General features: G+C 35.9%; 1 protein-coding gene across 2 annotated transcripts in view; it reads left to right on the top strand.

The window, feature by feature from the left end:
• Nucleotides 1-27,880, top strand: part of CenG1A (Centaurin gamma 1A) — a 107,081-nt gene that overhangs the window by 62,117 nt on the left and 17,084 nt on the right. For both annotated transcript variants that reach the window (XM_081748944.1, XM_081748945.1), the window contains 11 exons: nucleotides 2,469-2,610; nucleotides 5,685-5,819; nucleotides 9,273-9,544; nucleotides 12,056-12,312; nucleotides 13,438-13,645; nucleotides 16,184-16,337; nucleotides 19,673-19,772; nucleotides 19,984-20,126; nucleotides 24,495-24,622; nucleotides 25,259-25,376; nucleotides 26,600-26,717. In XM_081748944.1, the coding sequence (XP_081605070.1) occupies nucleotides 2,469-2,610; nucleotides 5,685-5,819; nucleotides 9,273-9,544; nucleotides 12,056-12,312; nucleotides 13,438-13,645; nucleotides 16,184-16,337; nucleotides 19,673-19,772; nucleotides 19,984-20,126; nucleotides 24,495-24,622; nucleotides 25,259-25,376; nucleotides 26,600-26,717 (1,775 nt within the window). The remainder of the gene's footprint in view (nucleotides 1-2,468; nucleotides 2,611-5,684; nucleotides 5,820-9,272; nucleotides 9,545-12,055; nucleotides 12,313-13,437; nucleotides 13,646-16,183; nucleotides 16,338-19,672; nucleotides 19,773-19,983; nucleotides 20,127-24,494; nucleotides 24,623-25,258; nucleotides 25,377-26,599; nucleotides 26,718-27,880) is intronic.

Here is a 27,880-nt window from a genome sequence, read left to right as displayed (position 1 = left end):
TTGGACAACGTGTAGGGTAATCAGGATTCTCTTGCGAAAATTTGTAGAATTTTCGCTTCTCATTCTATTTCTTAACTATTCTCTTCTTGATATTTTATAATTATTTATTTGAATTACAAATGTAACACTCACATATTTGTCTGTGCCTTGGCATGCTTGTTTTCATAGTATCATTTCAGAGGTAGATCAATTTAAAGTGGATAGTTAAAGAATATTCATTCCTTTAAGTGCTTGCGTCCAATATATATATATAATATCAAATGTTATTAAATTCCGAAACTGAAAGTGAATTGAGAAGGTATTTTATTTCTTTATAATAATTTGTATATGAGCATCGGAACCAAACGTAATCCTTCGAATATATGCTGCGGAGTTCAGCCATCCTTGAAACAATATGAGTTTTTTTTTTCCCGCACAGTAAATTCCTTCCTCTTAGTCCTGTGCAGTGCTCGTGTAATCACCACAGTGCTTAGAAGATTCACCCTATTTCCTACTGTTCCCGCGTGCTGCATGAAGGAAGAAATAAGAAGTTATCAATTACGGTACTGTAAAAGTGTGATTACATTTTATGTAAGGAAATGCAGGCGTTTAAAGGACTGTTCTGTGAGGCACGCAGGAAAACGTTACGAACAGTCAAGCCAAAACCGTGAATAGAGAATAACATCAAGCATCGTAACTTACGCTATGTTGCTAGATATTTCGTGGATATCCACCAGAGTTGTAGTTGCATATTTAAATAAAATTTACTTCACTCGTTTCTCATGAAGATAATACGTCACAAACAATTAACCATTAAATTGGCGGCTTTTAAAATTAGCAGGAGCCGATAATCCAACATAATTTTTGTTACCGACTTCATGTTCAGCTAGCGACAACTTTTCATTGCCAGACTATTTTGTTCTTAATGTTGCGCAAGGTTTTTAAGGCATCTCCAGATTCATCTGTTTTTTAATAAAGACCAAAGTCACTTTTCGTTTCAGTCCGCTGCAGTTGGAAGTAAATTTTAAGTTTCGTTGTTTTTATATGTAAAGGTGCGACCGCCTGTCTAATTTATGATGTTAAAAAAAAGTAACAAAACTGTTTGTGATGGAGTGTGTAGTGTATGTAGTGTATATATATATATATATATGTGTGTGTGTGTGTGTGTGCTAGTAATGACCTTTTCTTTGGTTGATTGGATTTAAAGTTTAATGTTCTTTAAGCATAGTGACTATATGAGACGTATACTTATAGTTTAACTTGAGATCCGGACCACATGAACTACTAAGAATCAAAATTGGATCTCCCGCTTCGAAAGCGAAGAAAATTTAACTCCATGTATGATATTAATACAGAGGTTGATTCATTTATATTGAGCCAAATTTAGATGTGCCAGTTACCTATGAAATGCTGTGTTTCCACCCCGGTTGGGTTCGATATCTCCCGACAGATATCAGAAAAGGGAATTGCCGAAAATTCAGTTTCCTGTTTCATACCGCGATAGAATTTCAGCGAGATTTTCGCGGTGTTCTGGATGCCTTGTGTCGTTGCACTTCAACCTGGTTCACGTACTGTCCGTACAATGCTGGGATTTCATTATACTGGTGTATTTCAGTCAGGACATGGGTCTGTAACCCGCAAAATAGATTTTGACATTTCGCTTCACCTTTCGGGGACGCAGTTTGCCCCCTTTACGAGAAACTAGCCACAATCATAAACTCGTTTAGGAAACTCTGCGTACTGGCGGAAGAACGTACTTCGGCTCTTGGCGTCAACAAATCTGTATGTTATAGCACGAATTTTACCGCAGTTTGTGAAGTAAATCCACGCTTCATCAAGATAACAAATTTCCACCGATCACCCGCGAGATGACGTTCATACAGTCTCCTGTAGTTAATTTTTCGCTCAGCCGTATGACACGGTTTCAGGATACTATTGTGAACGACCGTGAGGCGTAAATCTATGTGAATATTGCGGTTGATTGTCGCCTGCGATGTACGGCATTTGCTGAACATCGCACGCTGTGTGGGATGATTTTCGGAGATCATTACACGTAATAGCGGCAGGGTCCTCTTTATAGGAGGTCGGTTTCTAGCTGCTCACGTTGGTGAGGTGGGCCCAAGAACTTGTACCTCATATTTCCGTATAATACAATTCACAGTGGTACGACCTACACGAAAATTACATACTCGACACATTTATACGATGCGCGACGCCTTGAACTTAGCGTCGGAAGGGTCTACAACGAACCTCTTTCAGAGTCTGAGATATCGGTGGCATTAGACTATGCTCGACTGCTTTACTACGTGACTAACGAGATACTGTTGCTTGCCTCATAACCCTCGCAGTGGGTTCCGCATGCTCGATACAGTTGCACATTGACTTCGGCTCAATATAAATGAACCAACCTCTGTATATGTGAAACCGTAGTTCTAAAATTCATATAAAATATACTGTATGTAAAAGTTCCAATGTTTCTTTTTTTCTAGTTTACTGCGTGGGTGGATGCAGTTATATTTGTTTTTAGTCTGGAAAACGAGACCAGCTTCAATGCCATCTACAATTATTACACAAAAATGTCACATTATCGAAACTCAGCAGAGATACCGCTGATTTTGGTTGGCACGCAAGGTACGTTCTTGTAGCATAAGTTTCTTGAGCAGAATAAGTTTTCCATAACTGACAAACATCGAATATTAAGTATGTTACGTTTGAGCATGCCATGAACTTCTGTTATTCGAGGAACAGACATGTAAGTTACTTGGTGAACTTACACACTCTTCATTTTTTCTTTTCGTTTCCATTACAGTTACAGTCCTATTTATTAAACTTTTGTTTTCTCGTTCTTGTATTTCATTATTTCAACATATTAAATGACAGATCATTAAGCATATGTGATTCAATATATACTGCTTAATGGTACTTTAGTGCATACATTTGAAATGCGTATATTAAAATAATTTCTATTTGTGTTCATTTTGACTGATCCGTTTAACTATATTATAAAATTAAAAGTGACTGTGTTTGTTACTCTTAATCTCTTGATTCATTCGACCGATCTCGATCAAATTTTCAACGTAGATTGAGGTTCTGGCCTGGGAGTGTTTTTATCTATTCACTTTGACTGTAGAACTTAGGGCACGGGATTAGGGGGAAATGGAAAAAAATAAACAAAAACTTAATAATTCTTGAACCATTAGCCCGATCTCGATTAAATTTTCAACATAGATGAGGTTCGGGACTGGGATGCATTTTATTATTTTACTTTGACGGTGCAAATTAGGGGAGGGGGAGTAGGGAGATATATATAAAAAATGAAAGTGGCTGTCTTTCTGACTTCATCACCCTTGAACCACCCGACTGATTTCGATGAAATTTTGATCATACATGAGATTCAGACCTGAGATGGTTTTGTCCTATCACTTTGACTGTGCAACTTAGGGAAGGGAGCAGGGGAGAAACATTTATAAATGATAGAAAATGACCGATGTTAGTGTCAAATCTATAGTTTTCGGGGTCGCTGATATGCTCAGTGACACTTCTGATGCTGATTAAATCCAAATTCAGCACCGCGACTTGGGAGAGGGGGTGGAAGGAGATATATATATAAAAATGATCGAAAATGACCAATATCAATGTCGAATCCATAGTTTTTGGGGTCGCTGAGATGAACAGTGACACTTCCGATCCCGTTTAAAACTAAATTCAGCACCGTAACTTGGGAGAGGGAGAGATCGATCGAAATGATCGATATTAGTGTCGAATCCATAGCTTTCGGAGTCGCTGAGATGAACAGTGATTTTTCCGATGCCGTTTAAATCGATGCTACTAAAAACGAAAACATCATATTTCACTGGTACCAAATACATGAGATACGGAGTTGTGCATTTAATTTTTCATTTTAACGCAGCGAAGTGGGTAATTGATGCTAGTATTAAATAATGGCTGAAAATATCAAAAGATAGCCGAAAAGGGTCATTTTGATTGATTAATATGGTGTTTAGCGACGCTTTCAGCACTGAGTCTATGAGACGTGGACTTACAGTCCAATGTGGGATCCAAACAGTGTGAATCGAATCCGGGTTCCAAGGGGCATACGCTAACCAAATAGCTAACCAAATCAGTAGCGCGTAGGTCCACCATAATTATTTAGAGCGGCTGCAACATTACGAGTCACAGAGGAGATGGTGCCTCCGATATCTTCATGGAGTGTGGCAAGCCATGCGTCAGCATCATGTTACCAAAGTTCAACAGTTGTAGTTTGGGAAGATCTCTGGAATGCCGGCACTGTAAATCCTAGATCGGACGTGTTTAGTTGACGAGATCAGGTAAGCGTGCTGGCGAAAGAAACAGTGGAACATTGTGTCCATTCATAAAATGCAGAATGCTGTGTGCTTGTGTTGTTTCTCGTTATCCCATTGGAAAGGAACTCGATCCAGAATGTGCAGTGAGGAATCATAATCTAGTCCATCAGTATACGGTTGACTGGTCAATGCGTTTTGGATGCAAGCAAGTCAGAATCCAGTGCTAGTCCATATCGGAACCACGCTCGATTCTAGAAAGTATGGAAATGCATACTGCATGCAACACTTTGCTTTTTGTCACGGTGCTATTCATCTAAGAAGGGTTGTCGTGCCATTTGGCGCCCCATGTTCGATGTTCGTGGTGTATTAAAACAGCACACGGCTGCGCTGTTCGGTCAAAGAGAGTCACAATTGGTGCCATGCAAATATGACCCATCGAATTGTTTAGGAACACTGTGTGTAACAACTGCGAATTCGTGCGCCAGTGTTCGGAATGTGACTTCGTTTCTTCGAACAAGAGCATCAAGAACGCGGAAGGGTAATCTATAGTCGCAAATGCCACAATTCGTTTGCAATCAAACAACTGCAGTCGCGTTCAACAGGAAGCATCGTTTTATCATCCAGATGCACTCATGTCATGCCAATCCGAAGTCCGGCTTTCGGTTAGCATTTAGAGAAACATGCCCGGGGCGAGACGCGTCATAGAGCTCCACTGCTAACCATTAGTGTCCTTTTATTATCTCCATTTCTTTAAATGTGAGGTCTATCTGAAGTCTCCTTGGTGTTGTATTTTTAATGTGCAGCAGTGTATATTCATGTGTATGTGAAAGATGTATACAGACAATTCTAAAAAAAGAAAATGGATAGTTTCAGTTTATTGAATTGTAAAGTTTATTTTGTATGAGTTGTTATATTATATCAGTGGTTAAGTAAGTCGAATAAATTATTACTTATTGGTGGTTGAATTTTATACTCGTAAATCTAAAAGGTTTAATTTTCAGCGAAATAATTAAAATAATTAAAAAGTGTCTATTTGCATTATATATGGCATTTTTTAGTTTGGTAGTTTACATTAGGTTATACATTTCATTTGTTGTCCTTAGAATGTGGGTCTATTTCAATGTCATTGATGCATGAGATGAACTCTCGGAATAGTATTAGAGAAAATTTATTAAAGATAGTTCAGATATAGCAAAGATTTGTATATATATATACATAATAAAGATAGCTTGACATTGATACCAATTACATAATTAACAGTTGCTGTAAAATCCTACGCAGGACTGTTCATAATTACTTTCTTGATATTTAGTATATAAGATTAATATTTAGATTTCTTGTATCCTCAAACATGTTTTGTATGTCTGATGAAGCAACAAAATAATTGTTTTTGTTTTATAGATGCAATTAGTGAGAACAACCCTCGTGTTATAGACGACGCTAGAGCACGTAAATTAGCGAATGACCTCAAACGATGTTCCTATTACGAGACATGTGCAACGTATGGATTAAATGTCGAAAGGGTATTTCAAGATGGTGAGTTCATTTTGCGCCTAAAACTTTTTTTACGTAACGGAAGCATTTATTGTATGGTTTCTCCTAGTAAGCTTGTGCTATCATCCAAGTAGCAGATCATTATTATCACATAACAAAACAAAGTAAATAAAATAAAAACTATGTTACGTACGTGTGTAGAGGACTTTTCATACTAAGATGAGTTAAAATACCATTTCACGGCAATAGAGCGTAACATTTGTAGTACTTTTGATTCGATTCCAGTTTTCTGTTATAGTGGAAATGTGAAAAGTAAATATAATGAGTGTAACTATAATGGACATAGGTTGAGATTGGATACATCACAATTTGGAGAATTCGGAGGTAAATTTCGGCACTGAACAATGAAAGGTTTGACCGTAAAATCAGTAATTACCTGCTGCGTAATTTGTAATAAAGTATAATGTGAATAAATTTGAAAATAAAGCGTACCTGGAACAAATATTGGCTTTATTAGATAGATATTTTGTAAATCATCACAAATTATTTTGTTTTCTAATCCATTCTTCCGAAATTGTCTGGCAAACACAACATTGGCAAGTTCAGACGTTGGTTATTGTGTTCTTTGCATACGACAACTTACGAGATAGTCTATAATGTATTGAGCCTTTGGAGTTCAAAATACATTTATTGTGATTTGAAAATAACATTATGAAAACACATCCGCATCATTTTGTTCGATGAACCATTTTTGCAGTACCACCATAGTACCGTCGCTATAGAACTTCTGTGGTTTCGGGCCAAAAACATTGTGACACGTGATTTTTATAAGCCTCTTTTGAAATTAATTTAACACCATTCAGGAAGCTCTGCAGAGACCGAAACAAACGGTAGTCTGACTGTGGGAGATAAAAAGTGTACTGTGGATGCATTAAAATCTCCCAGCCAATTCTTAATTTTTGACAGGTCAAGATGTATGCGATCTGACGTTATTAGCGTGGTACACGACACCCTTTCTGTTGACCAGCTCCAGCTGTTTCTCTTGCATTCCTAAGTGCAGTTGCACTATTTGCCGGCAGTACAGGTCCAAGTTTATCGTTCTACCTTGTGGGAGCAGCCCGTGATGTACAATGCCCTTCTAGTCCCAGCAAACTCACATTACAACCTTCCTGGACGTCAGCGTGAGTTTTGCCATAGGCTGTGGAGCTTATCCTCGCTTCGACCGCGACCTCTGTAGCGTATTTCAGTAGGTTATCAATTTTTTATCAGTCATGATCAACCGCTTCAGAAATTGCTCGAATTTGTTAGGTTTCGGTAGAGATTCGCAGATAGAATTCGATTCGTCTCAATATATAACATGACATCCAAACGTCGAGTTTCTTTTTGCAGTCACATTTCTCCAAATGGGTTAACACTGCTTTGTGATAGATGTTAAGGTCGTTGGCTACGTTGTGACTACTTATACACCGGTCTTGCTTGACTTTTGCAGAATATCATAACTTTTTCTGTGATTAGTCACCCCACTGCGAGGAGCATCTTTCTAATCGAAATTTTCCGAACAAAAGCTACTGAACCATCTTTCGGCTGTTGCTTTCGATTATGCACCTTGCTCAAAAACATCACAACTTCCTTCACAGCCCTTTATCGAAATAAACTTGTAAGATGTATCTTAGTTTTACGGAAAGTCCATTCATCTTTATGGCACACAGTATCTTACGCCTGATTATAAAAATTCAAGAATTTTTGCACATCTGCTAGCTTCAACTATCATCTGTTAAATGATGTTAGACCTGCCAGCTTCGGTTCGTATACCCTGAGGTTTGGGACACTAACGCCATTTCGTGTGCAAAAACCTCAGTACATTTCTGATTGTCTGATATAAGTGGCATATAAAGATGTTTATAATTGATAAATGTATTGAAATAATGAAAGATAAGATAAAGATGATAATAGCTTTACATCTTTAACTGAAAGTCATAGTGATATAAGTTATTCTTAAATTATTGTAGCATAAACAATAGTGGAGCAAATCGTTTAAGATTGCCAAAATTGTAGGGATATCGAAAGAAACTAGTAAACAGTTGTGTTAGTATAGTACAGTTATATTTTTACAAGATGGTTCCTTGCCTTATATATAGTTTTTAGTCTACCAAAAAATGTTAGTTTCTGTTGCAAAATGTAGATATATTTAATTGTAAATTTTAACACCTAATAATACAGCAAACTGTGTAGTATTTCGTGCGATGTAGATACTTTCTTAGCCAATTCCCGGTCCACTTTATCCAAAGTAAGCAGCTCCTGATGAACCAACCCGAGCTATTACGTTTTCCGCATTTGTTTCAGTTTAGACCAGCATAAATAAATTCGCACTTTGTTTCATCGATGTTTTTTCGTTATTTCGTGTACAACATAGTCACCTTTGGGAAGAAAATGTGACCAGAAGTGACCTAATTAGTGAAACGAAATAGCTCGTGTTAAACTGGGAAGCAGTTATTGCTAACTTTATTACTATAGAGCATTATGAGAGGGCACGGTGCTCAGTGGTAAGGGTGCTTACCTCTGGTGCGTGAGGTATCTGGTTCGATTCCCGGCCAAGTAATTTTATGGTGGACTACATCGTGTCCGTGGGCTTTGTCGGGGTACACCCTTTCTCACACATTCTCATTCCACCAATTCTTCCATTATCATTCACTTGCTTTGATCATCCACCTCCCTTAGTCTAGAAAGGCATAATCGTAGGACGTTAAACAGAAAAATTTTATTTCATTCCATAGAGTTTTAACTTTATTTTTATATCATATTCAGATTATTGCGAATGAATGGCCGTTTGTATTCACCTAATAAGGGGAAGTAGTAATCATTGTTCTAATACTGTTTCAGGGTGTTGCGGAACTCTTTCATTTGATGTGTCATAATGAAAGTACATAGGAAAGTAACAATAACTACAGATAAAATCATTGCTAATCCTAAGCCGAAACTTATTGAAATATAGTACAATAATTGCATATAGAGCCGTCCAATAACTACAGTTATATCCGTTTCACCATAATTCTTTGTTTGAAATCAGAGATACCCATATTTAAGTCACTTGCATGCCTCCTATTTTCCGGTAGACGTTTGTTGTTGGAATACAGTCCTATGTCTACATTCAGATAGGGATTCACCTCCGGTGCTTGGGTTCCCTGGTTCGATCCCAGCTCGCGCCGTGTGGACTTTGTGGTGGACAAACACCGTGCTCAATAAAACTTACTGCATGTCATAGTGTAGAAATTTAATTAAATTAAGAAAAATTATTGTATATTTCTTCAAATGTTTAATATTAATGTTTATTGTACGTACTACAAAGTTACTTTCATTATGTTAAGAATTGTGTAAGAATAGTGGTACTATTGTGTATCCCGTAATGTTTAGAAAAGTTGGTTAGCTGTTGCTATTCAAATATCGTTATGTAATTATTAATGTAAAATATTTCATTTGTTTGGTTTTCCTTTCCAGCATGTCAGAAAATAGTTCAGCAGCGGTTAATGTCTGTTACTCCTACTAACTCCCGGCCTTCTACTCCAAATCACTTTGCTACTCGTCATCATCCTCCGTACGCTCCTTCTCCAACAAATAACGGATTCAGTTCTCACGCTAGCAATACTTCAGGCTCTCCAGCGAGCAACATATTAGGCGCTTCTCCAAGCCATAGCGCTCACTTAAGTCATCCGAATCCTCATAGTACGTTGCCTCATACAGGACTTCAAAACCAATCAGTAACATCCAAGGTAATGAATTTCTTACTAATTGTGGGAAGTAGGTACAAATCTGGAAGTCTAATATTATTTAGTTTCCGTTGGTAGTCTTTGCAAATTTGCATGTTCTATAGTATTTTGCCATAGCGTCTTGTGTTTATTTTGAAATATCTAATATGTTAATACAAATTTCTCTAACTATTTTCGGTGCTTATTGTCTGAATGAGATTAAATTTGGCAGGGTTGTTAGTAGAACGGTTCGTTTATCAAATTAAATGTTGAGCCCATTAAAATAGATCAATGTATCCTTTATGTACGTACTTATCTTTAATAAATAAAATGGAGAAGTGTACATATACTTTTTACACAACTTTCTAATATGTCTGCTTAACTCACTCAATAAATCTATTTACTTTTGGTTGTCCTGACAACGACATTCCAAAATCCTATTATTTAAAAACATTTTAATATATTAGGGGGCCGCGGTGGCTAAGTGGCAGAGTGTCCACCTCTGGTGCTTGGGGTCCCGGGTTCGATCCCAGCCCCCGCCAAGTGAACTTTGTGGTGGACAAACACCGTGTGCGTGTGTTTTCTCGGGGTTCTCCCGTTTCTTCCCACTTTCTTCATTCCACCATTTCATTCATTACTCATAATCACCGTTTCCTTTAGCCTAACCGGCATAACCGTGGGACGTAAAACTCAAAGATTTCATTTTTTCAACATTTGAATATCTTTTTATATTGACATTATATCTAACTTATTTCTTCTTCTTTCTCTTTTTCTAATAGTAGAATCAGCCTAGTACATATTTAAAATACCTTACGGCCCAAAATTACAAGTTAATAATCGTTACAAGTAAAAATATACAACATACCGTTGTATTAGTTTCCCCCCTTTTTTTTCTTTTTTTTTTTTTTAACTCAGCCTGTAAGGAGGATTTTCATTGATTTGTATGTCGCACTTTCACCTAAATTACTTTTGATATCATAACTTTTCTTTTTTGATCCCCCCTTCATGTAGCGGACCATCATTGTTGGGAAGGGGGTGAAGCTGAGAAGGCAGCTTCATTTCTTATGCATTTATTACCTTTTTCATCTGCATGTATTCTCATACTCCCTCAGCCGCGAATATCGCTACCGGGCTCGTGGGTGGTTGATGGGAATTTTGGAAGAGGATGGTCAGCGGGCATCTTCGTCTGTTTGAAGCGGGTGTGCACCGTTCCGTCCTGATTTGTTAAGTCATGTAAAGGTTACAAAAAATAATGTATAAAAATTTGATTATGTGGAAAAATTCACACAATTTTATTCGTTCTCGTTTTTTTGTTCATAAAGATTTATTTTTGTTTAGTTTTATATTTTCTAGATTTTCGTATTTGTTGTAGTTGTTTATTGTTATTCCGGTGCCATTTGTTTCTGTCGACGGACATGGTAATTTCGTGTACCTTCTATTTTGCTTGACCACTTCGGGTTCACGTTGATCCTTCGGGTGCCTACGTAATGGCTACAAGAGTAGCGTTAGTTTCCGTCATGAACTCTTCAGTATGGTGTTGGTTCAACCACACAGTTTTTTAATGTTTATTTTCCACCCTTACTTGTAAACTATCTTTTACTTCGGGTCCGGGCTTACTTTCTAGGAAAAAGCCCAAATCTAGCTTGAGCGAGACCGAAGCTCAATCCTCTGAAGAGAATAAGTAAAAGACAAGTATCACAACTCTGTAGTCCGATATCGATATCTAATCGTCCAAGTAGTATTAAGACGTGTCATCTTTTGTTATAAACAAAGATAACATCTAGACAGCCAGACAAGTTAAAGACGTTCAAAAACTACGAAATATCACTTTGTTTCTCACCTACCGTTTCCACTAAGAAACTGCGAAGCTACTTTAATAATGTTGAACTAGTTCAATTATTAGTAGAACTCCACCGTCTACTAAACGTCACTCAAGGAGTAATTTTATATTGGTATCTCCTCAACGCTACTGAAGACGAGTTTAAAATTGAACTGGCAGACCAACATGTGGAAGTAGCTCGTATTAGAAGTAAGAAGTCAGGAAATCTGCTTTGATTGATATTAGAAAAAAATAATTACTTTTAAGTTTGGTAACCGAAGAAGTTCTTGACGTTCGAGAGCAGTTATAAATAAAGAGCAATTCAGTGTGCAGTACGTACCTTTAGATTTCGAATTAATCTCCCATCAGCATCCAACACCTTTCGCCAACGTTCCTGCAGCTCCACAATACCCTGATGATAAAACTGCAGTCGTGGATGCAAAAACTCTGTGAGTTCGTTCCACGAGCCTCCCTCATTTGCTAAGGATTTCCCAAGGAAGTGGTTGTCGAGGCGATGAAACAATTTCTCTTATGAACGTTTTACCCACATTTACTTTTTTGGTTGTTGTATTCGTAAAAAGGCAAGTTCCTAACTTTTGTCTCCTGTATAAGAAAATACTTCATTCTAATATTCTTGCTAGTATCAATAAGTCTTAGTGTTAACGCATCTTTTATGCACTGTTAACTGATTTGGCTAAATGTATGACTTGATACAGGAACAGGTGGTACTTCCGACAACCCGTCAGACGACTACGTTAGTGCACGAGCCCAGTATAACCAAAGTGGAAGTTTCTAAAGCAGAAGAGGCACCTAAATGGAATACAGCATCAACCATGGGACCAACAGTGAATGAAAATAGACAAAGTAGTCAGACGGAAACAAAATACCAGCCACAAAGTCTAGATAATCTACCTCCCCCATCGAAAGATCAGAAAGATCTTCCTACTCCCAGTTCAACCCCTACAACATCTAGGTAAGAAATTGTTATATGTTAATTGTATTTTACATATCTCTGTTCATTAAATGAAATCTAATTTTAACAACGCTTTAAGACAAGTGTGAAAATGTAGCAAATGCAACATAGTAGATAAAGAAGCTGTATTTGAAACTTGTAAAATTTTATCTGCTTTTTTTATTTTAGAAACTATAGCTGAAATTCCCATTCTTCATACGGAAGATTAGGTTTATTGAAAATATTTCAACTCACTTCTCCTTAGATACGTATTTCAATGAACCTGTAATTACAAGAACACACAAAATACTCTACTTTTAGCATAAAGTTCGAAACACTTCATAGATACAAACTTTAATCTAAGTGGCATGATTAAAACCTAGCGTGAGGTTGGCACTATGTTCCAAAAGTTATTTCAAATGGGTCAGCCATTTTCCTGACCCCGAAAACTATGGATTCGTCACAATTCTTGGTCACTTTGGATGTTTTATTTTATTTCAATATATAGCAATGATTTTTTTATATTTTGACATGTATAATGTGAATATCTCGTACGAGAAGACAGTTGAACTAATTATTGACACTGGGAAAAGGCATAAGATTGATTTTTGGAAAACTCAGTTTCATGGATATAAATTTTGAGTAACAATTTCCAGGAAACTGACAAAATGTCCCGATTTCGGGTGTAAGATAACGATTTCATAAGATAACTTCGACAAAGTAGGCACCCTGAAAAACATATATTTTGAGATGAACGACTGACTAAAAATTTTGCCTAACGATTTCTATGGATTTAAGTGACTCCACTATTTCTGGATGTGAGAAAACTTCTTGGCTCGGTCTTGACGTAGTGAAATATGATTTAGGAGCATAATTTCAGCGAATTTTGCATTCACAGGTGAAAAATGTTGTATATAGCTTACATATATTTTCCATATACCTTATTCTTCCCGTGCGAAGAACGGTCATTCTGCTAGTTATGTATATAAAGAGAAAGAGTTGCTGAACTTCATTGTTTTTCCTTGGTTTTTGCAGTTCCTAATATTTGAACTACTTGTATGAAGTGTTTTTCAATGTAATAGTTCAGATTTTCCATTTAATTTAAAGTTATTGCATATACCATTGTAGTGAATTTATGTATTTCAGGAAGAGTCGAAGAAGATCGAATTTATTTACTCCTTCAAAGAAAGGTGAGGATAAATTAAAGAATGGAGAGCTTGGAAGCGGAAGAGCTATCCCATTGAAACAGGGATATTTGTATAAAAGAAGTAGCAAAGCTTTAAATAAAGACTGGAAGAAAAAATATGTTACTCTTTGCGATGATGGGAGGTTAACATATCATCCAAGTTTGCATGTAAGTATTCTATCATTTTGAGAAAATATCGAAACAACTTACCGATATCTACGTAGTTTTTTATAATTAGGCTAACACTATCTTACTACAGTAATATTATTTTACACCTTTTCTTGTATTGGGTAGTGATAATATTAAACTCGAAGTGTTTTGGTGTATCTGGAGACAAATTTGTGTGTTCCGTTTTACCTGGAGACACAATCTATACTTAATTGTAATTTGGAATACGTTTCTCTACTTTCATGCATGCTTATGAGCAAAAGTACATTCGTACCTCATATTCAATGTATAGTATGGTTTGCCTATGGAGAATTAAATTTTCTTTACTTCAAAGAAAACTGTTGTTCCAGAGATATCGGATAAAGAATATACACAGTACAGCAATTAGGAAACGAGAGACTGGGTCACCATAAAATAAATGAAGAACAAATGGAATAACTTACCTTGGTTTATTTGAACGGGAAACCTTCTTTGTCCACACACAGTATTGCACAAATAACTTCTTCAAGTCCTGGACTGTGATTGTTTGCATGGTTCTCGTCACCGCTTACTGTTTATAAACAAAGCAGCTCATCAGTGTTGCTTTTAATTTGAGAAAAATAAAGTAATCATGGAGATAGGTTGGCAAATATTCGCGATAATAGTAACGCACAAACAAATTTTTGGGCCGAAAACTCTCGAACAATCATCGCGTTGTGTACTGAGGCAGTGGTACACTCTTTCCAGCTTTCGCTCCTCCGTTGAGAAATGGGGAATACAACATACATCTTTATTTAAGTCCTTAGTTATTATTTAGCGTAGCATCTTCTTATTCGGTCCCACGAGGTCATATTACCCTGAGACTTGCATTTCGATAATTCAGAATGATATCCCGAACTTCGGTAATCATTTCAGTTGTCCTGACAGAGCCACTTGAACTCGGGTTGCACGTCACCTGCCCTGCCAGCACTGAACCTCTCATGCCATTCAAAACACGGCATCAAGGAAGATAGTTGCACTCCATAAACCTTTTTCAACATCTCATGCTTCCATTAGAGTTTTCCCTAAGTGCGCACAGAACGTGATATTTATATTTTCTTCCATTGTTCAAACGGTGACGAGATGTCTTAACAGTCAATACTTAGCCCCGTCGGGCAGCACACTAACGATCAAACGAGATGGACCTTCCTGCACATTTTCCCAAGGTAGCATGCAAGATTTATCACTGAAAAACTTCATGTGCTGAAAGATAGAAGTCTCGTTTCGTAATTGCCTTACTGTGTATATGGGAGAGATGCACTTCGTCCTGAGCTGCATGTGCTTATCCTTGTATTTATGGTGCTGTGCTTTCAAACTCTGATAGCATAAATGTCAGAAGTAAGTCACGGCTATGTCCGTCCATCTGTACTTCGGTTTCGATATTAATTTCTATAGAGAAAAAAATCGATTCAGCGTCCGAAGAATAAATTCCGTTTCCTCCTTTAACCCCCTATTCGAAACGGAAGGGGTATAAATCAACACTTTCCGGTTTTAATGTTGATCGTCGTAAAACAAAACAAAAACGGTAGTAGATGGCGAGAAGCAGTGTTTTACAATCGATTCAGTGTCTCAAGAGAACATGCCACCATTTGCCGCAACACTCTACCAAAACTAGAAAGGATTGAAATTTACTAGTACTTCCGCTTTCAGTACCTATTTTCACAGAGCAAAAACGGTTTATATATATATATATATATATATATATGTATGTATGTATGTAAAACGAAAGGCAGTTTTTGTCACAAATTCAGTGTCCTAAAATCGAGTTTTGTCTCGATTTTTATTTATCTGTTCAAACCGGAAGAATGAAAAATTTGCGATTTCCTGTTACAGCACTGATCGCATAATTTAAAACACGGAAATAGATAGCTACCAGTAGTTTATGATGTAGATTCAGTACCACAAGAATTTGGTTCTTCTCTGATTTTATATCTCTGTTGGGACTTCCGGATTCAATATTAATTTCGAGAGAGAGAGAGAGGGAGAAAGAAAGAAAACAAACTTCAAGAGATGGAATTAATGGCTTTCTAACATGGATTCTGCGTCCAAGGAATAGGTTCTATCTTCGATCTTATTCCTTTACTCAAGTAGCCATAGACATACTTCAAGTTTGAATATCGAATTCACATAATGTAAAAGTTTATCATAGTTTCACACTAAAACAACTCACTTCTGTATTTAATTCCTGGGATCTGTAGGAATTGTATCCAATGTTTTGTGAATTAATGTAGTAAACGAAGGCACTCCTTAGATCAAGCTGTCATTGACGGACCACGAATTACGAGACTGTTCTGATCTCTCCCTCTTCTTTTCTTCTTTTTCTTAAATAACTTGTATCGCGTCCGTTAAGGAAGAGCTTATGCTTGTGAGGAATGAGGAGTGTCTTTGTATATATACAGGCGTATATATATATATATATATATATATATATATATATATATATATAAATTGTGTGTGTCTAAATTTGTCTAAATTTTCCAAACGTAAATAATATTCCAATATGTTTTATTATTATTGTAGGATTATATGGATGATGTCCATGGCAAAGAAATCTCTCTGCAGTATGTTACTGTCAAAGTTCCAGGTCAAAAACCACGAGGGTCCAAATCAGTTATGGCTAATAATCCTGGAAGCAATGGACTCAATGAAGGTCTCAATAGTTTGTCTATTACTGGTAGGTACTAAATATATTCTGTATGATGCTTGTTTGCATTTCGCATGTTTGTGTGGTGCCAAACGCCTCTTTTCAACACGGAGATTTGAATGATACATAAGTACTCCTACTGGAAATATGATACATTGTATACCACCGAACATACTTCGCAGACAATGAAAAAGAGTAATATTTTATTTGTATATTTTAAGATATTTCCATTTTTGTTATCATGAAGTTTTGTTTTACGCACATGGGGAGCAATAGAAAAATATGCAGAGATTTTATTAAACGCTTGCAGGGACCAGAAAAAATTAAATACATTAAAATTTGCCGAGATCGTAATACTACAAATTATAGATACTTCAAAATATCAAATGATACTTTCAACAAAGTGAATACTTTCAGATATCTAGGCTCAGTATGAACAGACCAAAAACATATCCACGAAGAAATTAAAAGTCGACTGAAAGCAGGGAATTCGTATTATTAATCAGTTCAAAATCTTTTGTTCTCGCGAATTTTGTCGAGGGATTTGATGCTGAAAATATATAAAACTATAATCATGCATGTTGTTTTGTTGTATGGTTTCGAAACGTAATCGCTTTGAGGGAAGAATGCAAACTGATAATATTTCAGAATAAAGTCATGAGGCTAGTATTCGGACTCAAGAGGAACTTGAATGAGGAATGGCAGAAACTTCATAACGAGGAACTGCATAATTTATACAGTTTACCAAGTTTTGTTACGGTCGTCAACTCTAGGAGGAGGCTCAGATAAGTAGATCAAGTAGGCAGATTGGAAGAAAGTATGAATGCTTTCAAAATTGTAACTGCAGATCCAGTCTGAAAACTATCCTTAGTAAGACATAGGCACAGATCTGAAAACAATACAAAGTTGGATCTCGCAGAAATAGTAATACGAAGTAAAATTGGATCCAATCGGTTAAGGACAGATGTCAATGAAGAGCTTTTGTAAACGTAACATTGAACTTCCGGGTTCCATAGGCCATAGAGGTAGTTAGGTGAGAATAAATATTTCAAATACATAAGGTTAATCGATATATATATATACGACCAATTCGGCAACATGTTACATGTGTAGTTGCACCAGAAACATGAAACGGGGGGGGGGGGGGATGTTACCTGTACGATGTCTCAGCTTGTAAGTGCGGAGTTGAAGTTCCCACCGATCTGGGAAAAGTGGACAAGTCAGGGAATTCAGCTTACGTGTAACATTCGTGGCAAAGTCAGGGAAGCATGAATTTTTACTTGTAAGAACTTACTTTTGTTTTTGCCTTATGCTGTATAAGGCAAAAACAAAAGTAAGGGAATATTTTATAAAATAAATTAGTTTGTGTTGCAAACGTCTCTACCTAGACACAATCTGGAAAACCTAGGAAAGTGAGGAAATTCATGCTTGTCAAATAATTGGAAACCCTGAGTGTTTCATGCTTGTGCAATCCTACCGAAAGTTAACTGTTATTGGGAGATACATTATTCATTGATAATAAAACAGTGTCAAGAAAATGTTGCACCATCAAAGGGATCACAGCCAAAAGTGAGGCAAGGCACACACAGATGATCCTAGAGATGCATTTCCGAACAAAAGGGTTTCGTTCGAAGTTAGGTACATAACTGTGCCTTGAGGTGCTTCTTTGAATTCGTTAACTGCCTGGCCAGAAGGATTGCAGCCCCCGAACCTGCCGTTGTGCAGAGATTAAATCTGGCGTAGTCCACTGTAAGTCACGTAATTTGTCTCCGTCTTTGCCTGTTGGGCGTACAGAAGAGCCAAGCCACCTCCTGCACCACATCGCTACATGTAAGATAAACTGCACAAACTTTACAGAAGACATTTGGCTTTGTCAAAATGGAAGACCGAATGGTTGTCCCATTCGGTAAAGGTCACATTTATTTTAACAAAAGAGACACTGACCAAAGCTTAAAACCTACTTTATTTTAAATTATACTTTGTAACTGTTTCGGATATCTAGCATATCCTTCTTCAGACACTATCGAGGATATGCTAGATATCCGAAACAGTTACAAAGTATAATTTAAAATAAAGTGGGTTTTAAGCTTTGGTCAGTGTCTCTTTTGTTAAAATAATCAATCCAAAGCCATGAATAGTCTTACTGTCACATTTATCTAACACGTATTGGAAATATTCAGGCATATATGTCTGTAAAATTTCTGGCAAAATATGTGCCGAAATTTATCGCCAGTGCGAGGAAATTTCCAGCAAAGAGTCGTGATTTTCGTCATATATAGTTACGAGGGGAAGTAGGGGATGAGAGTACGAAGATGAACAAAGACGCGAACATGTATATTAACTACTTGAAGGAATCCATGACTCTAATCTATTCCTCGTTTGTACAGAGCCATAAGAGCTAGATGCGGATCCACATAGACAAAGCGTCCACCAATACTCTCCGGTTTTATCACATAACACGAAGCAAGAACCCGAGAATTTATGTTATTCCTTAACGTGACATTCGTGTCAAAAACTCTATCCCAATTGATTTCTGCGTATTTGAACTTCTAGAATGACTTCTACAACATGTCCTTATCGTCCAGTGAAAACATGTATATAGAAATAGGATGAAATTCATATGCTTGTACATCAACATAGTTTGTTACAGACAAATTGTAATGTCGGTAATAGTCTTTAATTCTGGTGGTGCTTAATGCTGTTGGTTCCTGTACGGTTTTTCGCAGGATAAGTACACTTTGAAAATCGGTCGGATTTAACCTGATCAACCTTCTGTATTTATTCAGTGTTGGTATTTGTTATCAGATGAACACGGCTAAAAATTGATGGAGAGGCTTATGTAACAATACCATATATTATAGGATCGTATATTGGACAAGTTGATGTTGATACGTTTTTCCTGCTTAGTATGTTCTTTATCCATCTGATTCAGCCAGAGATTGTGAGGGATTTTATGAAACTTTTTCTTGTCACAAGGTGTATTCCTGTCAGGTCTTTTCAGTTTGTTAAATGTCCTAGTGCGGATGCTAACATTGATATAGTACATTTAGATCCTGGATAAATCATATTACTTTTACACTTGCGGATTTGGCGCAAGTTTTTTAAGGAAAATTAGTGACAACAATACCAATGTACTTCATTATTTCCTTTGGTTGATTTTCAGATGGATTGAATTTTCTAAATTAAAGATTTACCTCCATCACTCTTTATTTCTTTTTTTCATTCTTTAAATAAGTTGCAAATTCATTTATATGCTAACGATGTAATTATATCTATAGGTTACGTTTGAGGTTAGTTGTGTAAAGACGTGACCAAACCATTGAAATATATTGAACAAATGGTATAATATATAACTCTTGTTGCAGGATTACAAGGCAAAGACATTCGAAAGGCTACAGATAAGGTCTTGTTGACAGCGTATGAGCTTCTGAAAGAACCAGGAACTAGGATAATACAAACATCAGGGTAAGAATCTTAATTCCATGTATAGAGACGTAAAAATGCGTTTCTTAATCTTTATAAGTACCTAATATAAAAGCTTTGTTTTAGTGATTTTATTAATAGTTAGGAATAACGTACTCGTAGTTATAATAATTAGGAATGATGTAGTAAGATAACAATTATTCTTACGATAAATTTTTGGAAAGATTTTTCACTTTTTATCCTTTGTTTTCAGCAATGAAGAAGCAATGATAATTACGAATAGTACGTTATCTCAGACTCTGTTGAACGGAGCGGATGGGAAAATTGAAACACCGAATGTGAAAAAGAGGCATAGAAGGATGAAAAGCAGTGGAACGAAGAACACTGAATGTGAAGGTGAGCTACGTTTTGAAAATCATATGGGTATGATCAACAGTTTGTTATTTAGTACATAGAAATTTTGTTGTTTATAATTTCTCTGTTCATGCAAGAATTTGAACAATCTTCGTCTTAAATTTTTTAAATAATGTATTTCTGCTGAGAGGCTGACCAGACGTCCAGTTTTCAACGGGATTCCTCCATTTTTGAGAAATGCGTTTGATGCCCCGAGAAAATCGCGGACGGGACGCGAAATTTCTTTCTTCTTCATTTTCTTAAGCGTTCAGTTTTTGGCTGGTAGTACCTAGTATAATTTTTACTTAGGTATAATTTTTTAAGCGTTCCGTTCTTTGCTCGTAGTTATGTAGTATAATTTTACGTGTATAATTTTTTTAAGCATTTTGTTTTGCTCGTAGTTACGTAGTAAAATTTGTACCTGTATAATTTTTTAAGCCTTCCGTTTTTGCTCGTAGTTACCTAGTATATATTTTTAAGATTTTCGTTTTTGACTCGTAGTTACCTAATATAATTTTTACAGTAAAATTATGAATTTTTAAAGTTTTCTGAAGGAAAAACCAACCCTTCTACAAGAAAGTCAGCTATAAAAAAGTGACATTCAATGGACAACGATGGTTCTAATCCTGTTTCCTGTTAAATGTTAAAAGATAATGTGGAAATTATAGTTGGAATAAGATTAAAATAAATATATATGTGGGTATTGTGAAAAGCTAAAAATTCCTTCCTTGCGTGAATAATATGTAACAGTGACTGTATGTACCTAGGAGGATTGTCAAATTATACCAGTTTGCCGAGTTTTCTGTATTTTCTAAAGCTGGCCACCGTAGTTTACGATTACAAAAGAGATTGAAATAGCATTTCTAACGAAATCTTGAAAGTGTGTTGGGGGAGAAAAGCACAACTTTTTGTCCAAATCCTATCAAGAATTATATCCTGGAAAATAATAATAATAATAATACCAAAATAGAAATAAATGTATTTTACATGCAGAACATTTTTAACGGATGGAATCGTTGGAATTAAATATCTGGACATGTTGCAGTACTGGTTGTTTCCACAAAATTACCAAGATCGGGGTGATTTTATCTTCATGCAAGACAGCACTCTACTCACTTCCACCACGAAACACGGCAGTATCTGAATGACATAATGCGAGGATGATGGATTGTAAGAAATGGGCAACATGATCTTGCTAAGTGACCAGGGTCAACAGAGCTTACCCCGTGCGATTTTTATCTGTGATAGTATATAAAAGACAGCATGTATGTAGGTACTCATCTATGCTACTACTTTTCAAGATATGCGAGATCGAATTGTTACACCCATTACTTCAATAACCAGGGACCAGTTAATTCATGTGTGGCAGGAAACGGATTACCAACTCGACGTTTTTCGCATAAATTACGTTGAACTCATAAATTAAAACTTCGAACTATGGTGCTTTGTTGAATGCATAAAATAAAACTGAAATTCTCTGTATCCAGTGATGTCGTATGTCTATCTATTGTTTATTAAAAATAAATATTTTCACACACATACACACACACACACACACACATATATATAGCGAGAGAGAGAGAGAGAGAGAGAGAGAGAGAGAGAGTGTGTGCCATTTATCTGAATACGTCCTTGTAATTTTTAAACTAATAAATACAAAACGCTAAAGTTTGGAACCGTGCAAATGTCGACGCGGGTGTGTGTGTGTGTGGGGGGGGGGGGGAATGCACGTCCAAAATACCGTAGTGTGGAATACTACGGTTATCATATGACGCATTTCAACAAGCAGAAACAAAGCTACAAGGAATTGAAAATTTGACTTTTTCAAGGACTGAATTTCGAAAAAGTTTTTAGGTATCACATCCAATTACGAAGATGGCTTTCAACGAATATGAAGATCTTAATGCCATTTACAATAATTTGATATCTCAATCCATTCCGGAGATACGAAATAAAAGGATAAATTTGAAATTCCTCAAAACGGTGTATTTGTGGAAACTTCTTAAAACTTTTTTTTAATATACTTTATTTCATTACAGCAATATTTTCTGTCGGAATTACATAATTTTAAGAAGTGTTGCAAACTTTACCAGTATTTACTATATTTCCAGGGCGGTTTGAGATACGAAGTTGGTGTAAACGGCATTATGACTTCACATCTATTGAAAGCCATCTATGATACTTGTGTTAGCAGTTTTTTCGAAATAAAGGCTTCTGAAAAAATTTGAATTTTCAGTTTCTTGAGATTTCATATTTATTTGAATTCCGTCAAATCAGGATAATACTATTAGACACTAAAGTACTTTGGATGAGTATTGCCCCATCTGTCTCAGTTGCGTTGTTATTGATATAGAGGAAATGTTTCTGATACTGTTGCGTCCTTAGTTCGCAACACTGAATAACAGATCCGATATTGTTAGTTTTCGTTCAGTATGTAGATTTAAAAGATGAATAACCTGTCGTAGTGCTGTTTGAAAAAATAATAACTTTGTTAGGTTGTCAATATTGTTAACCTGGTGGTATCACACACTGTCAAACGAGTCCTACTGCCGATATTTGCATTGAACAAAATCTCAGCGTTATTTATTTATTTGTTTTCAAGTTACAAGTGCGTATTATGATAAGTAGTTCACTCTGTATATATGTTCCAACACAACTGGGAACACCTGGAGCAATTTCAACCAAACTTCGTATGCATATAACGCACGATCTGAAAAAAGAAAAAAAAAATACTGTGGGGGTAAGGCATTCCCAAGGGGTTGAGTAGGAAGAAGTAACATGTAAGAATAACGGAAAATGACCGATATTAGTGTCGACTCAATACTTTTCACAGTTGATGAGATGAACTACATTCCCGATGCCGTTTACACTGCAATTGATACTACTTGTCTTTTGTGACAGCTCGCTGCGCGCACGTGGTGCTCAATGCTGCGTTGCCAGCTTTTGCGTCGAATATTGAAACTACACGAGTAGAACAAGTGAATTCTTTCTTGTTCCATATTAACATTTACTAAATGTAGGATGCTAAAATAGCACAAAAATAAACTAAAAGGAATGCTTTCAATAACCACCAGGTTTACTACTCAAGTTGACATTCGACTAAAACAATGTGCATTTGTTTTACATTCAAACTGGCAACGTGCGGGGAGGGTGGAACGTTTACCACTGTAGAGCGAGAGAAATGAACCACTATAATTGGCTGAACGTGCTGTTGCCATAGGAACAGTCATTCTTGGCTGATTGTTATGACCACGTGCAGGAAGTCAAGAAACAGAAGAAAGCAACTGTCACAAGGGACAAGTTGTATGAATTGAATTATAAATTCCATTTCAGCCCCAATCTGCATGGGAGTGAGAAAAAGTGAAACATAAAATGTCCAGAATGACCGAGATTACTGTTGAATCTATAGTTTTCGGGGTCACTAAACTAATTGGAAAGTCCCGATGATTATTAAGCTCATGTATATAGTGCATTAGGAAGCATAAAACTCGGTAAAACTTTTTTAAGAATTCGGTAGAATGTTTTAAAAGATTGTGGTGGAAATGAATACATGTCTGTAGAATCTCCTAGAAAGATTATGGAAATGAATAGAACTTTGTAGAAACTATATTAGAATAAGATTGTGAATCGCATTACAAATACTTGTTGATTTGTTAGAAAACAACAAAACGGAATATTTTCTGTTTGGCAGATCAGAAAATAAAAAAAGATAAATATACAAAATAATAATAATAATAATAATAATAATAATAATAATAATGTGTCGGAGAGTGTAGATCATCTGTAAAAGAAGATACAAGAGAATGAAACCATGGCCCGCAGTACATAAGGAGAGAAGAGGTCCTGTGAAAAGAGGGAATTCAATCAGAACAAATTCAGAAGTTTAAATATGTAAAAACCTGACCAAATTATATTAAATAGCATACAAGAGAATATATAAGGTCAAATGAAGTACGATAGAAGTAGGCAATGCTGATTATGATTACTATCATTGCTGTTGTTGCTGCTGCTGCTGCTGCTGCTGCTGCTGATGATGATGATGATGATGATGATGATGATGATGATGATTATTATTATTATTATTATTATTATTATTATTATTATTATTATTATTATTATTATTATTATTATTATTATTATTATAATATTCAGTTGATTATCCGTCGTTGCCTTTATTTATGCCAATGTTTCCATTAAATGTCAGTTAAACATATCAAGGTAGTTTTGAAATACCTATCCATTCACAACATACACACAAAAAAGAAAAAGAACGAGAATCGTGTTAATTCTCTCCATACGGTATTTGGAGGTTTCATATAACGAACTGTACGTCAGTTTTTGAATTTAAAGGTACAATTTCTTTCTTTTCAGACTCCGATGGCTACGAATTCTTCATTGTGTCATTAGATAATAAACAATGGCATTTCGAAGCTAGCAATTCGGAAGAAAGGGATGAATGGGTTGCTGCAATAGAACAGCAAATACTTAATTCACTTCAGGTTGGTCTTTCAATAAATTTTGCAAAATCTTATCTTTTATATATATATATATATATATATATATATATATATATATATATATATATATATATATATATATATATATAATAAAAACCTTATTTACATTATTAGCTTATATTAGTGTAAAGTAAGATATTCAACTGATAAAGACGCTTCAATAAGATTTTTCATGTCGGGTTTTGTAGTACTCACCTCTGTACCCAAATAAAACGAGAAGTTTATTATATAGTTTCGGTTTTCTCCGGAATCTTCGTTAGTAACACTTCTCTAGGTTGCGCTTGTTTTCTTGTATAATCATCTAGGAATGTTTGAAAGAAAGAGGATCACGACACAGAGGTAACACAGTAGGAAACATTTTCATGTGACGTTCCTTAAAATTTTGAAAACAACCATTTGGTTATTATCTTGGAATGTTTAGTTATATTTGATTTAATAGTTACGCCGACTATAAATCTTTTGTTTATGTTTTGATAGCTTATTCTTTAATTTGGTACGATTTGTATGTTTTCCAATGGTGTAACTATATGTGTTAGATTGTTCAAAGGAAATAATTGTATTTGCTTGGAGATTGTTTAATTATTTTAGCTTTTAACGTAAATGCCGTTTAACTTCTAGGGAAATGAGAGCAGTAAGTCAAAATCTCGTCTTAATAGTTTGGTAGATGCTGCCTCAATTCAGTCTATTAAGTCAAGGGTTCCAGGCAACACCCATTGCGTCGACTGTGATGCGCCTAGTAAGTAACAATATACCTTTTATTATATTCCTGGGAATTGGAAAAACTAAACTCTTTTAAATTCTATAATGCACCTTTTTGTCATTGATAAGTAAATATGCATTGTGAATATTCTCTCAGAATTTGTTGTCTTGATATATTCAGAAATCTCATGAAAATTCTTACGTATCAGTTGGTTTATATATTCAGTACTTTTTATTATTATTATTATTATTTTTCCAAATACATTATTATGTTGGATAGTAATTGTTAAAAAAAAATGATACGGGTGGCAAAATAAAATTTATTTCGAGCAATATTTAGGCACTTCACCGCATTATTTGAGAATTAAAAGTAATTTGTTAAATGATCAATTTGTTAATAACCTAATTGAAGAACTAAACTAGTAAGCTTCGAAAGTCGAACATTAGGATATTTTCGACTTTTGTCGAAAGACTTATCGGTCGATGAAGAATGAAATTGTGTTAATTTTAACTTCAGATATTTAAAGTACAATGGCTGTCAGTGTTTGATAAGACTCTTCAGTAGGAAACTCAGTAAAGTGATAGCATGTCTCAATTAGGAGATATTGAATGAAGTTCGTAAAGGAGCCAGAAAGGAAGTTTCTTCTCTCTTAGGAGCAAATTCGTTGGATATCTATCTCCCCGAATTGTGTGTTTTGTGTTCTGTATTGAATTCACAAGTTTCCGTATGTGTCAAGTTATGCACTATTTCCAGCCAAAATGTATGACTTCCATCTGTTTGTTCTGGGTAATGTTCAGTGGGTTACGTTCTTTCTAACTTGGGGAAAACCACATATAAATTAGTCCATTCTCTTCGAAGTTACTGATAAACGATCATGTAAAGTGATTTACCTGCTTTTGCTGCTGACTATAAAATGAAGTGCTAGATTGAATGAATTTAGAATACTTATTTGCGCCTTCAAAATGTTAATCTTGAAATATTTCGGGAAGCCATTGTAGTATAAGCCTCTTGAAAAGCAGTCATACAAATAAACTCAATAGGTAATCACCTTGCTTCTTCTGTAACAGAATATAAAATGATTGCTTTTTGAATTTATTTACTTCGGGGTAGTTTGATTTGAACGTTAAGTGATATTTTTGTTGAAACTTACCGTTGCATTATTGTGATCGGGATTTTGTAGATTCTATGTAAACTTGTTCTACATAGTGTATGAGGATAAATATAGAAGCTGTTATAAATAAAATTTCCATTTTTTTTAGATCCTGATTGGGCGAGCCTTAACCTTGGGGTGCTTATGTGTATTGAATGTTCTGGAATTCATCGTAACCTGGGATCCCACATATCTAGAGTTAGGTCACTTGATCTGGATGAATGGGCGTAAGTACTTCACTGGTATATTCTTCGTAACTGTATTTCACTTTTCCCGCACCGTGTTATCATTATTTTTCTTCTGGTTTAACCATATACTCTTTTAAAATTGTTACAGTAAACTGTTAGGAAGAAAAGTTCTCAAATTTTTCTGTTACTTTTTTTCTTTCTTTCTTTTTTTCATGCTATAAGTATGTACGTAGCCATAAGTTTTTCTTTAAAGTATTATTCAAATATGCATTTTAGTAAGTTGTAAGAGTTGAATAACAATCAGAAACAAGAAACTATTTGGTCTAGGAATTAATTCGTGCGGTTGGTACGCACACATTGAAGCTGTAGTACAAACACAAAATACATAAATACCTTAAGAAAAATATTGTCCATCGCTAGCCACCACTTTCGCCCATCTGTCAGGCAATGTACGGATTCCGTGGCGAAAGAAGTCCTCATCCTTGGAAGCGATCCAGTCAGAGACCCATGTTTCGATATCTTCTGAAGAAGTAAACCGCTGTCCAATCAAATCGTTGTTCATGCAATCGAACAAGTAGTAGTCCGAAGGAGCAACGTCTGGTGAATACGGCGGGTGGGGTAAAACTTCCCATCCGACATTTTCTAAATAGGTTTTGACCGGTTTTGCGACATGTGGGCGAGCGTTATCATGTTGAACAATAAGTTTATCATGTCTGTTCTCCCATTCTGGTCGTGTTCTGGCCAGAGCTTGCTTCAAACGCATTAATTGTCGTCGATAACGTTCTCCATTCATAGTTTCACCCGGTTGCAGCAGCTCATAGTACACCACACCTTTCATATCCCACCATATGCACAGCATAACCTTTGCACAGTGAATATCTCGTTTTGGTTGTGATGGACCTGGTTCACCTGGTTTCACCCAGGCCTTTTTTCGTTTAGGGTTCTCGTAATGGATCCACTTCTCATCACCCGTAATAATTCGATGCAGAAACCCCTTTCTGCTCTGTCGTTGAAGCAGCAATTCGCAAATGGTTTTTCGTCTTTCAACGTCTCTGTCTGTCAATTCATGTTGAACCCAATGTGACATCTTTTGAATCATTCCCATGGCTTTCAAGCGTTTGGAGACTGTTGTTTGATCAACGCCTAATGCTGCTGCAAGTTGTTCCTGCGTTTGACACGAATCCTGCTCGAGCAATGCTGTC

The sequence above is a fragment of the Thermobia domestica genome, chromosome 2 (genome assembly GCF_964235325.1).
Source record: "Thermobia domestica chromosome 2, izTheDome1.hap1.1, whole genome shotgun sequence".
Taxonomy (NCBI): domain Eukaryota; kingdom Metazoa; phylum Arthropoda; class Insecta; order Zygentoma; family Lepismatidae; genus Thermobia; species Thermobia domestica.
This window is presented reverse-complemented; position numbering and strand designations above follow the sequence as displayed.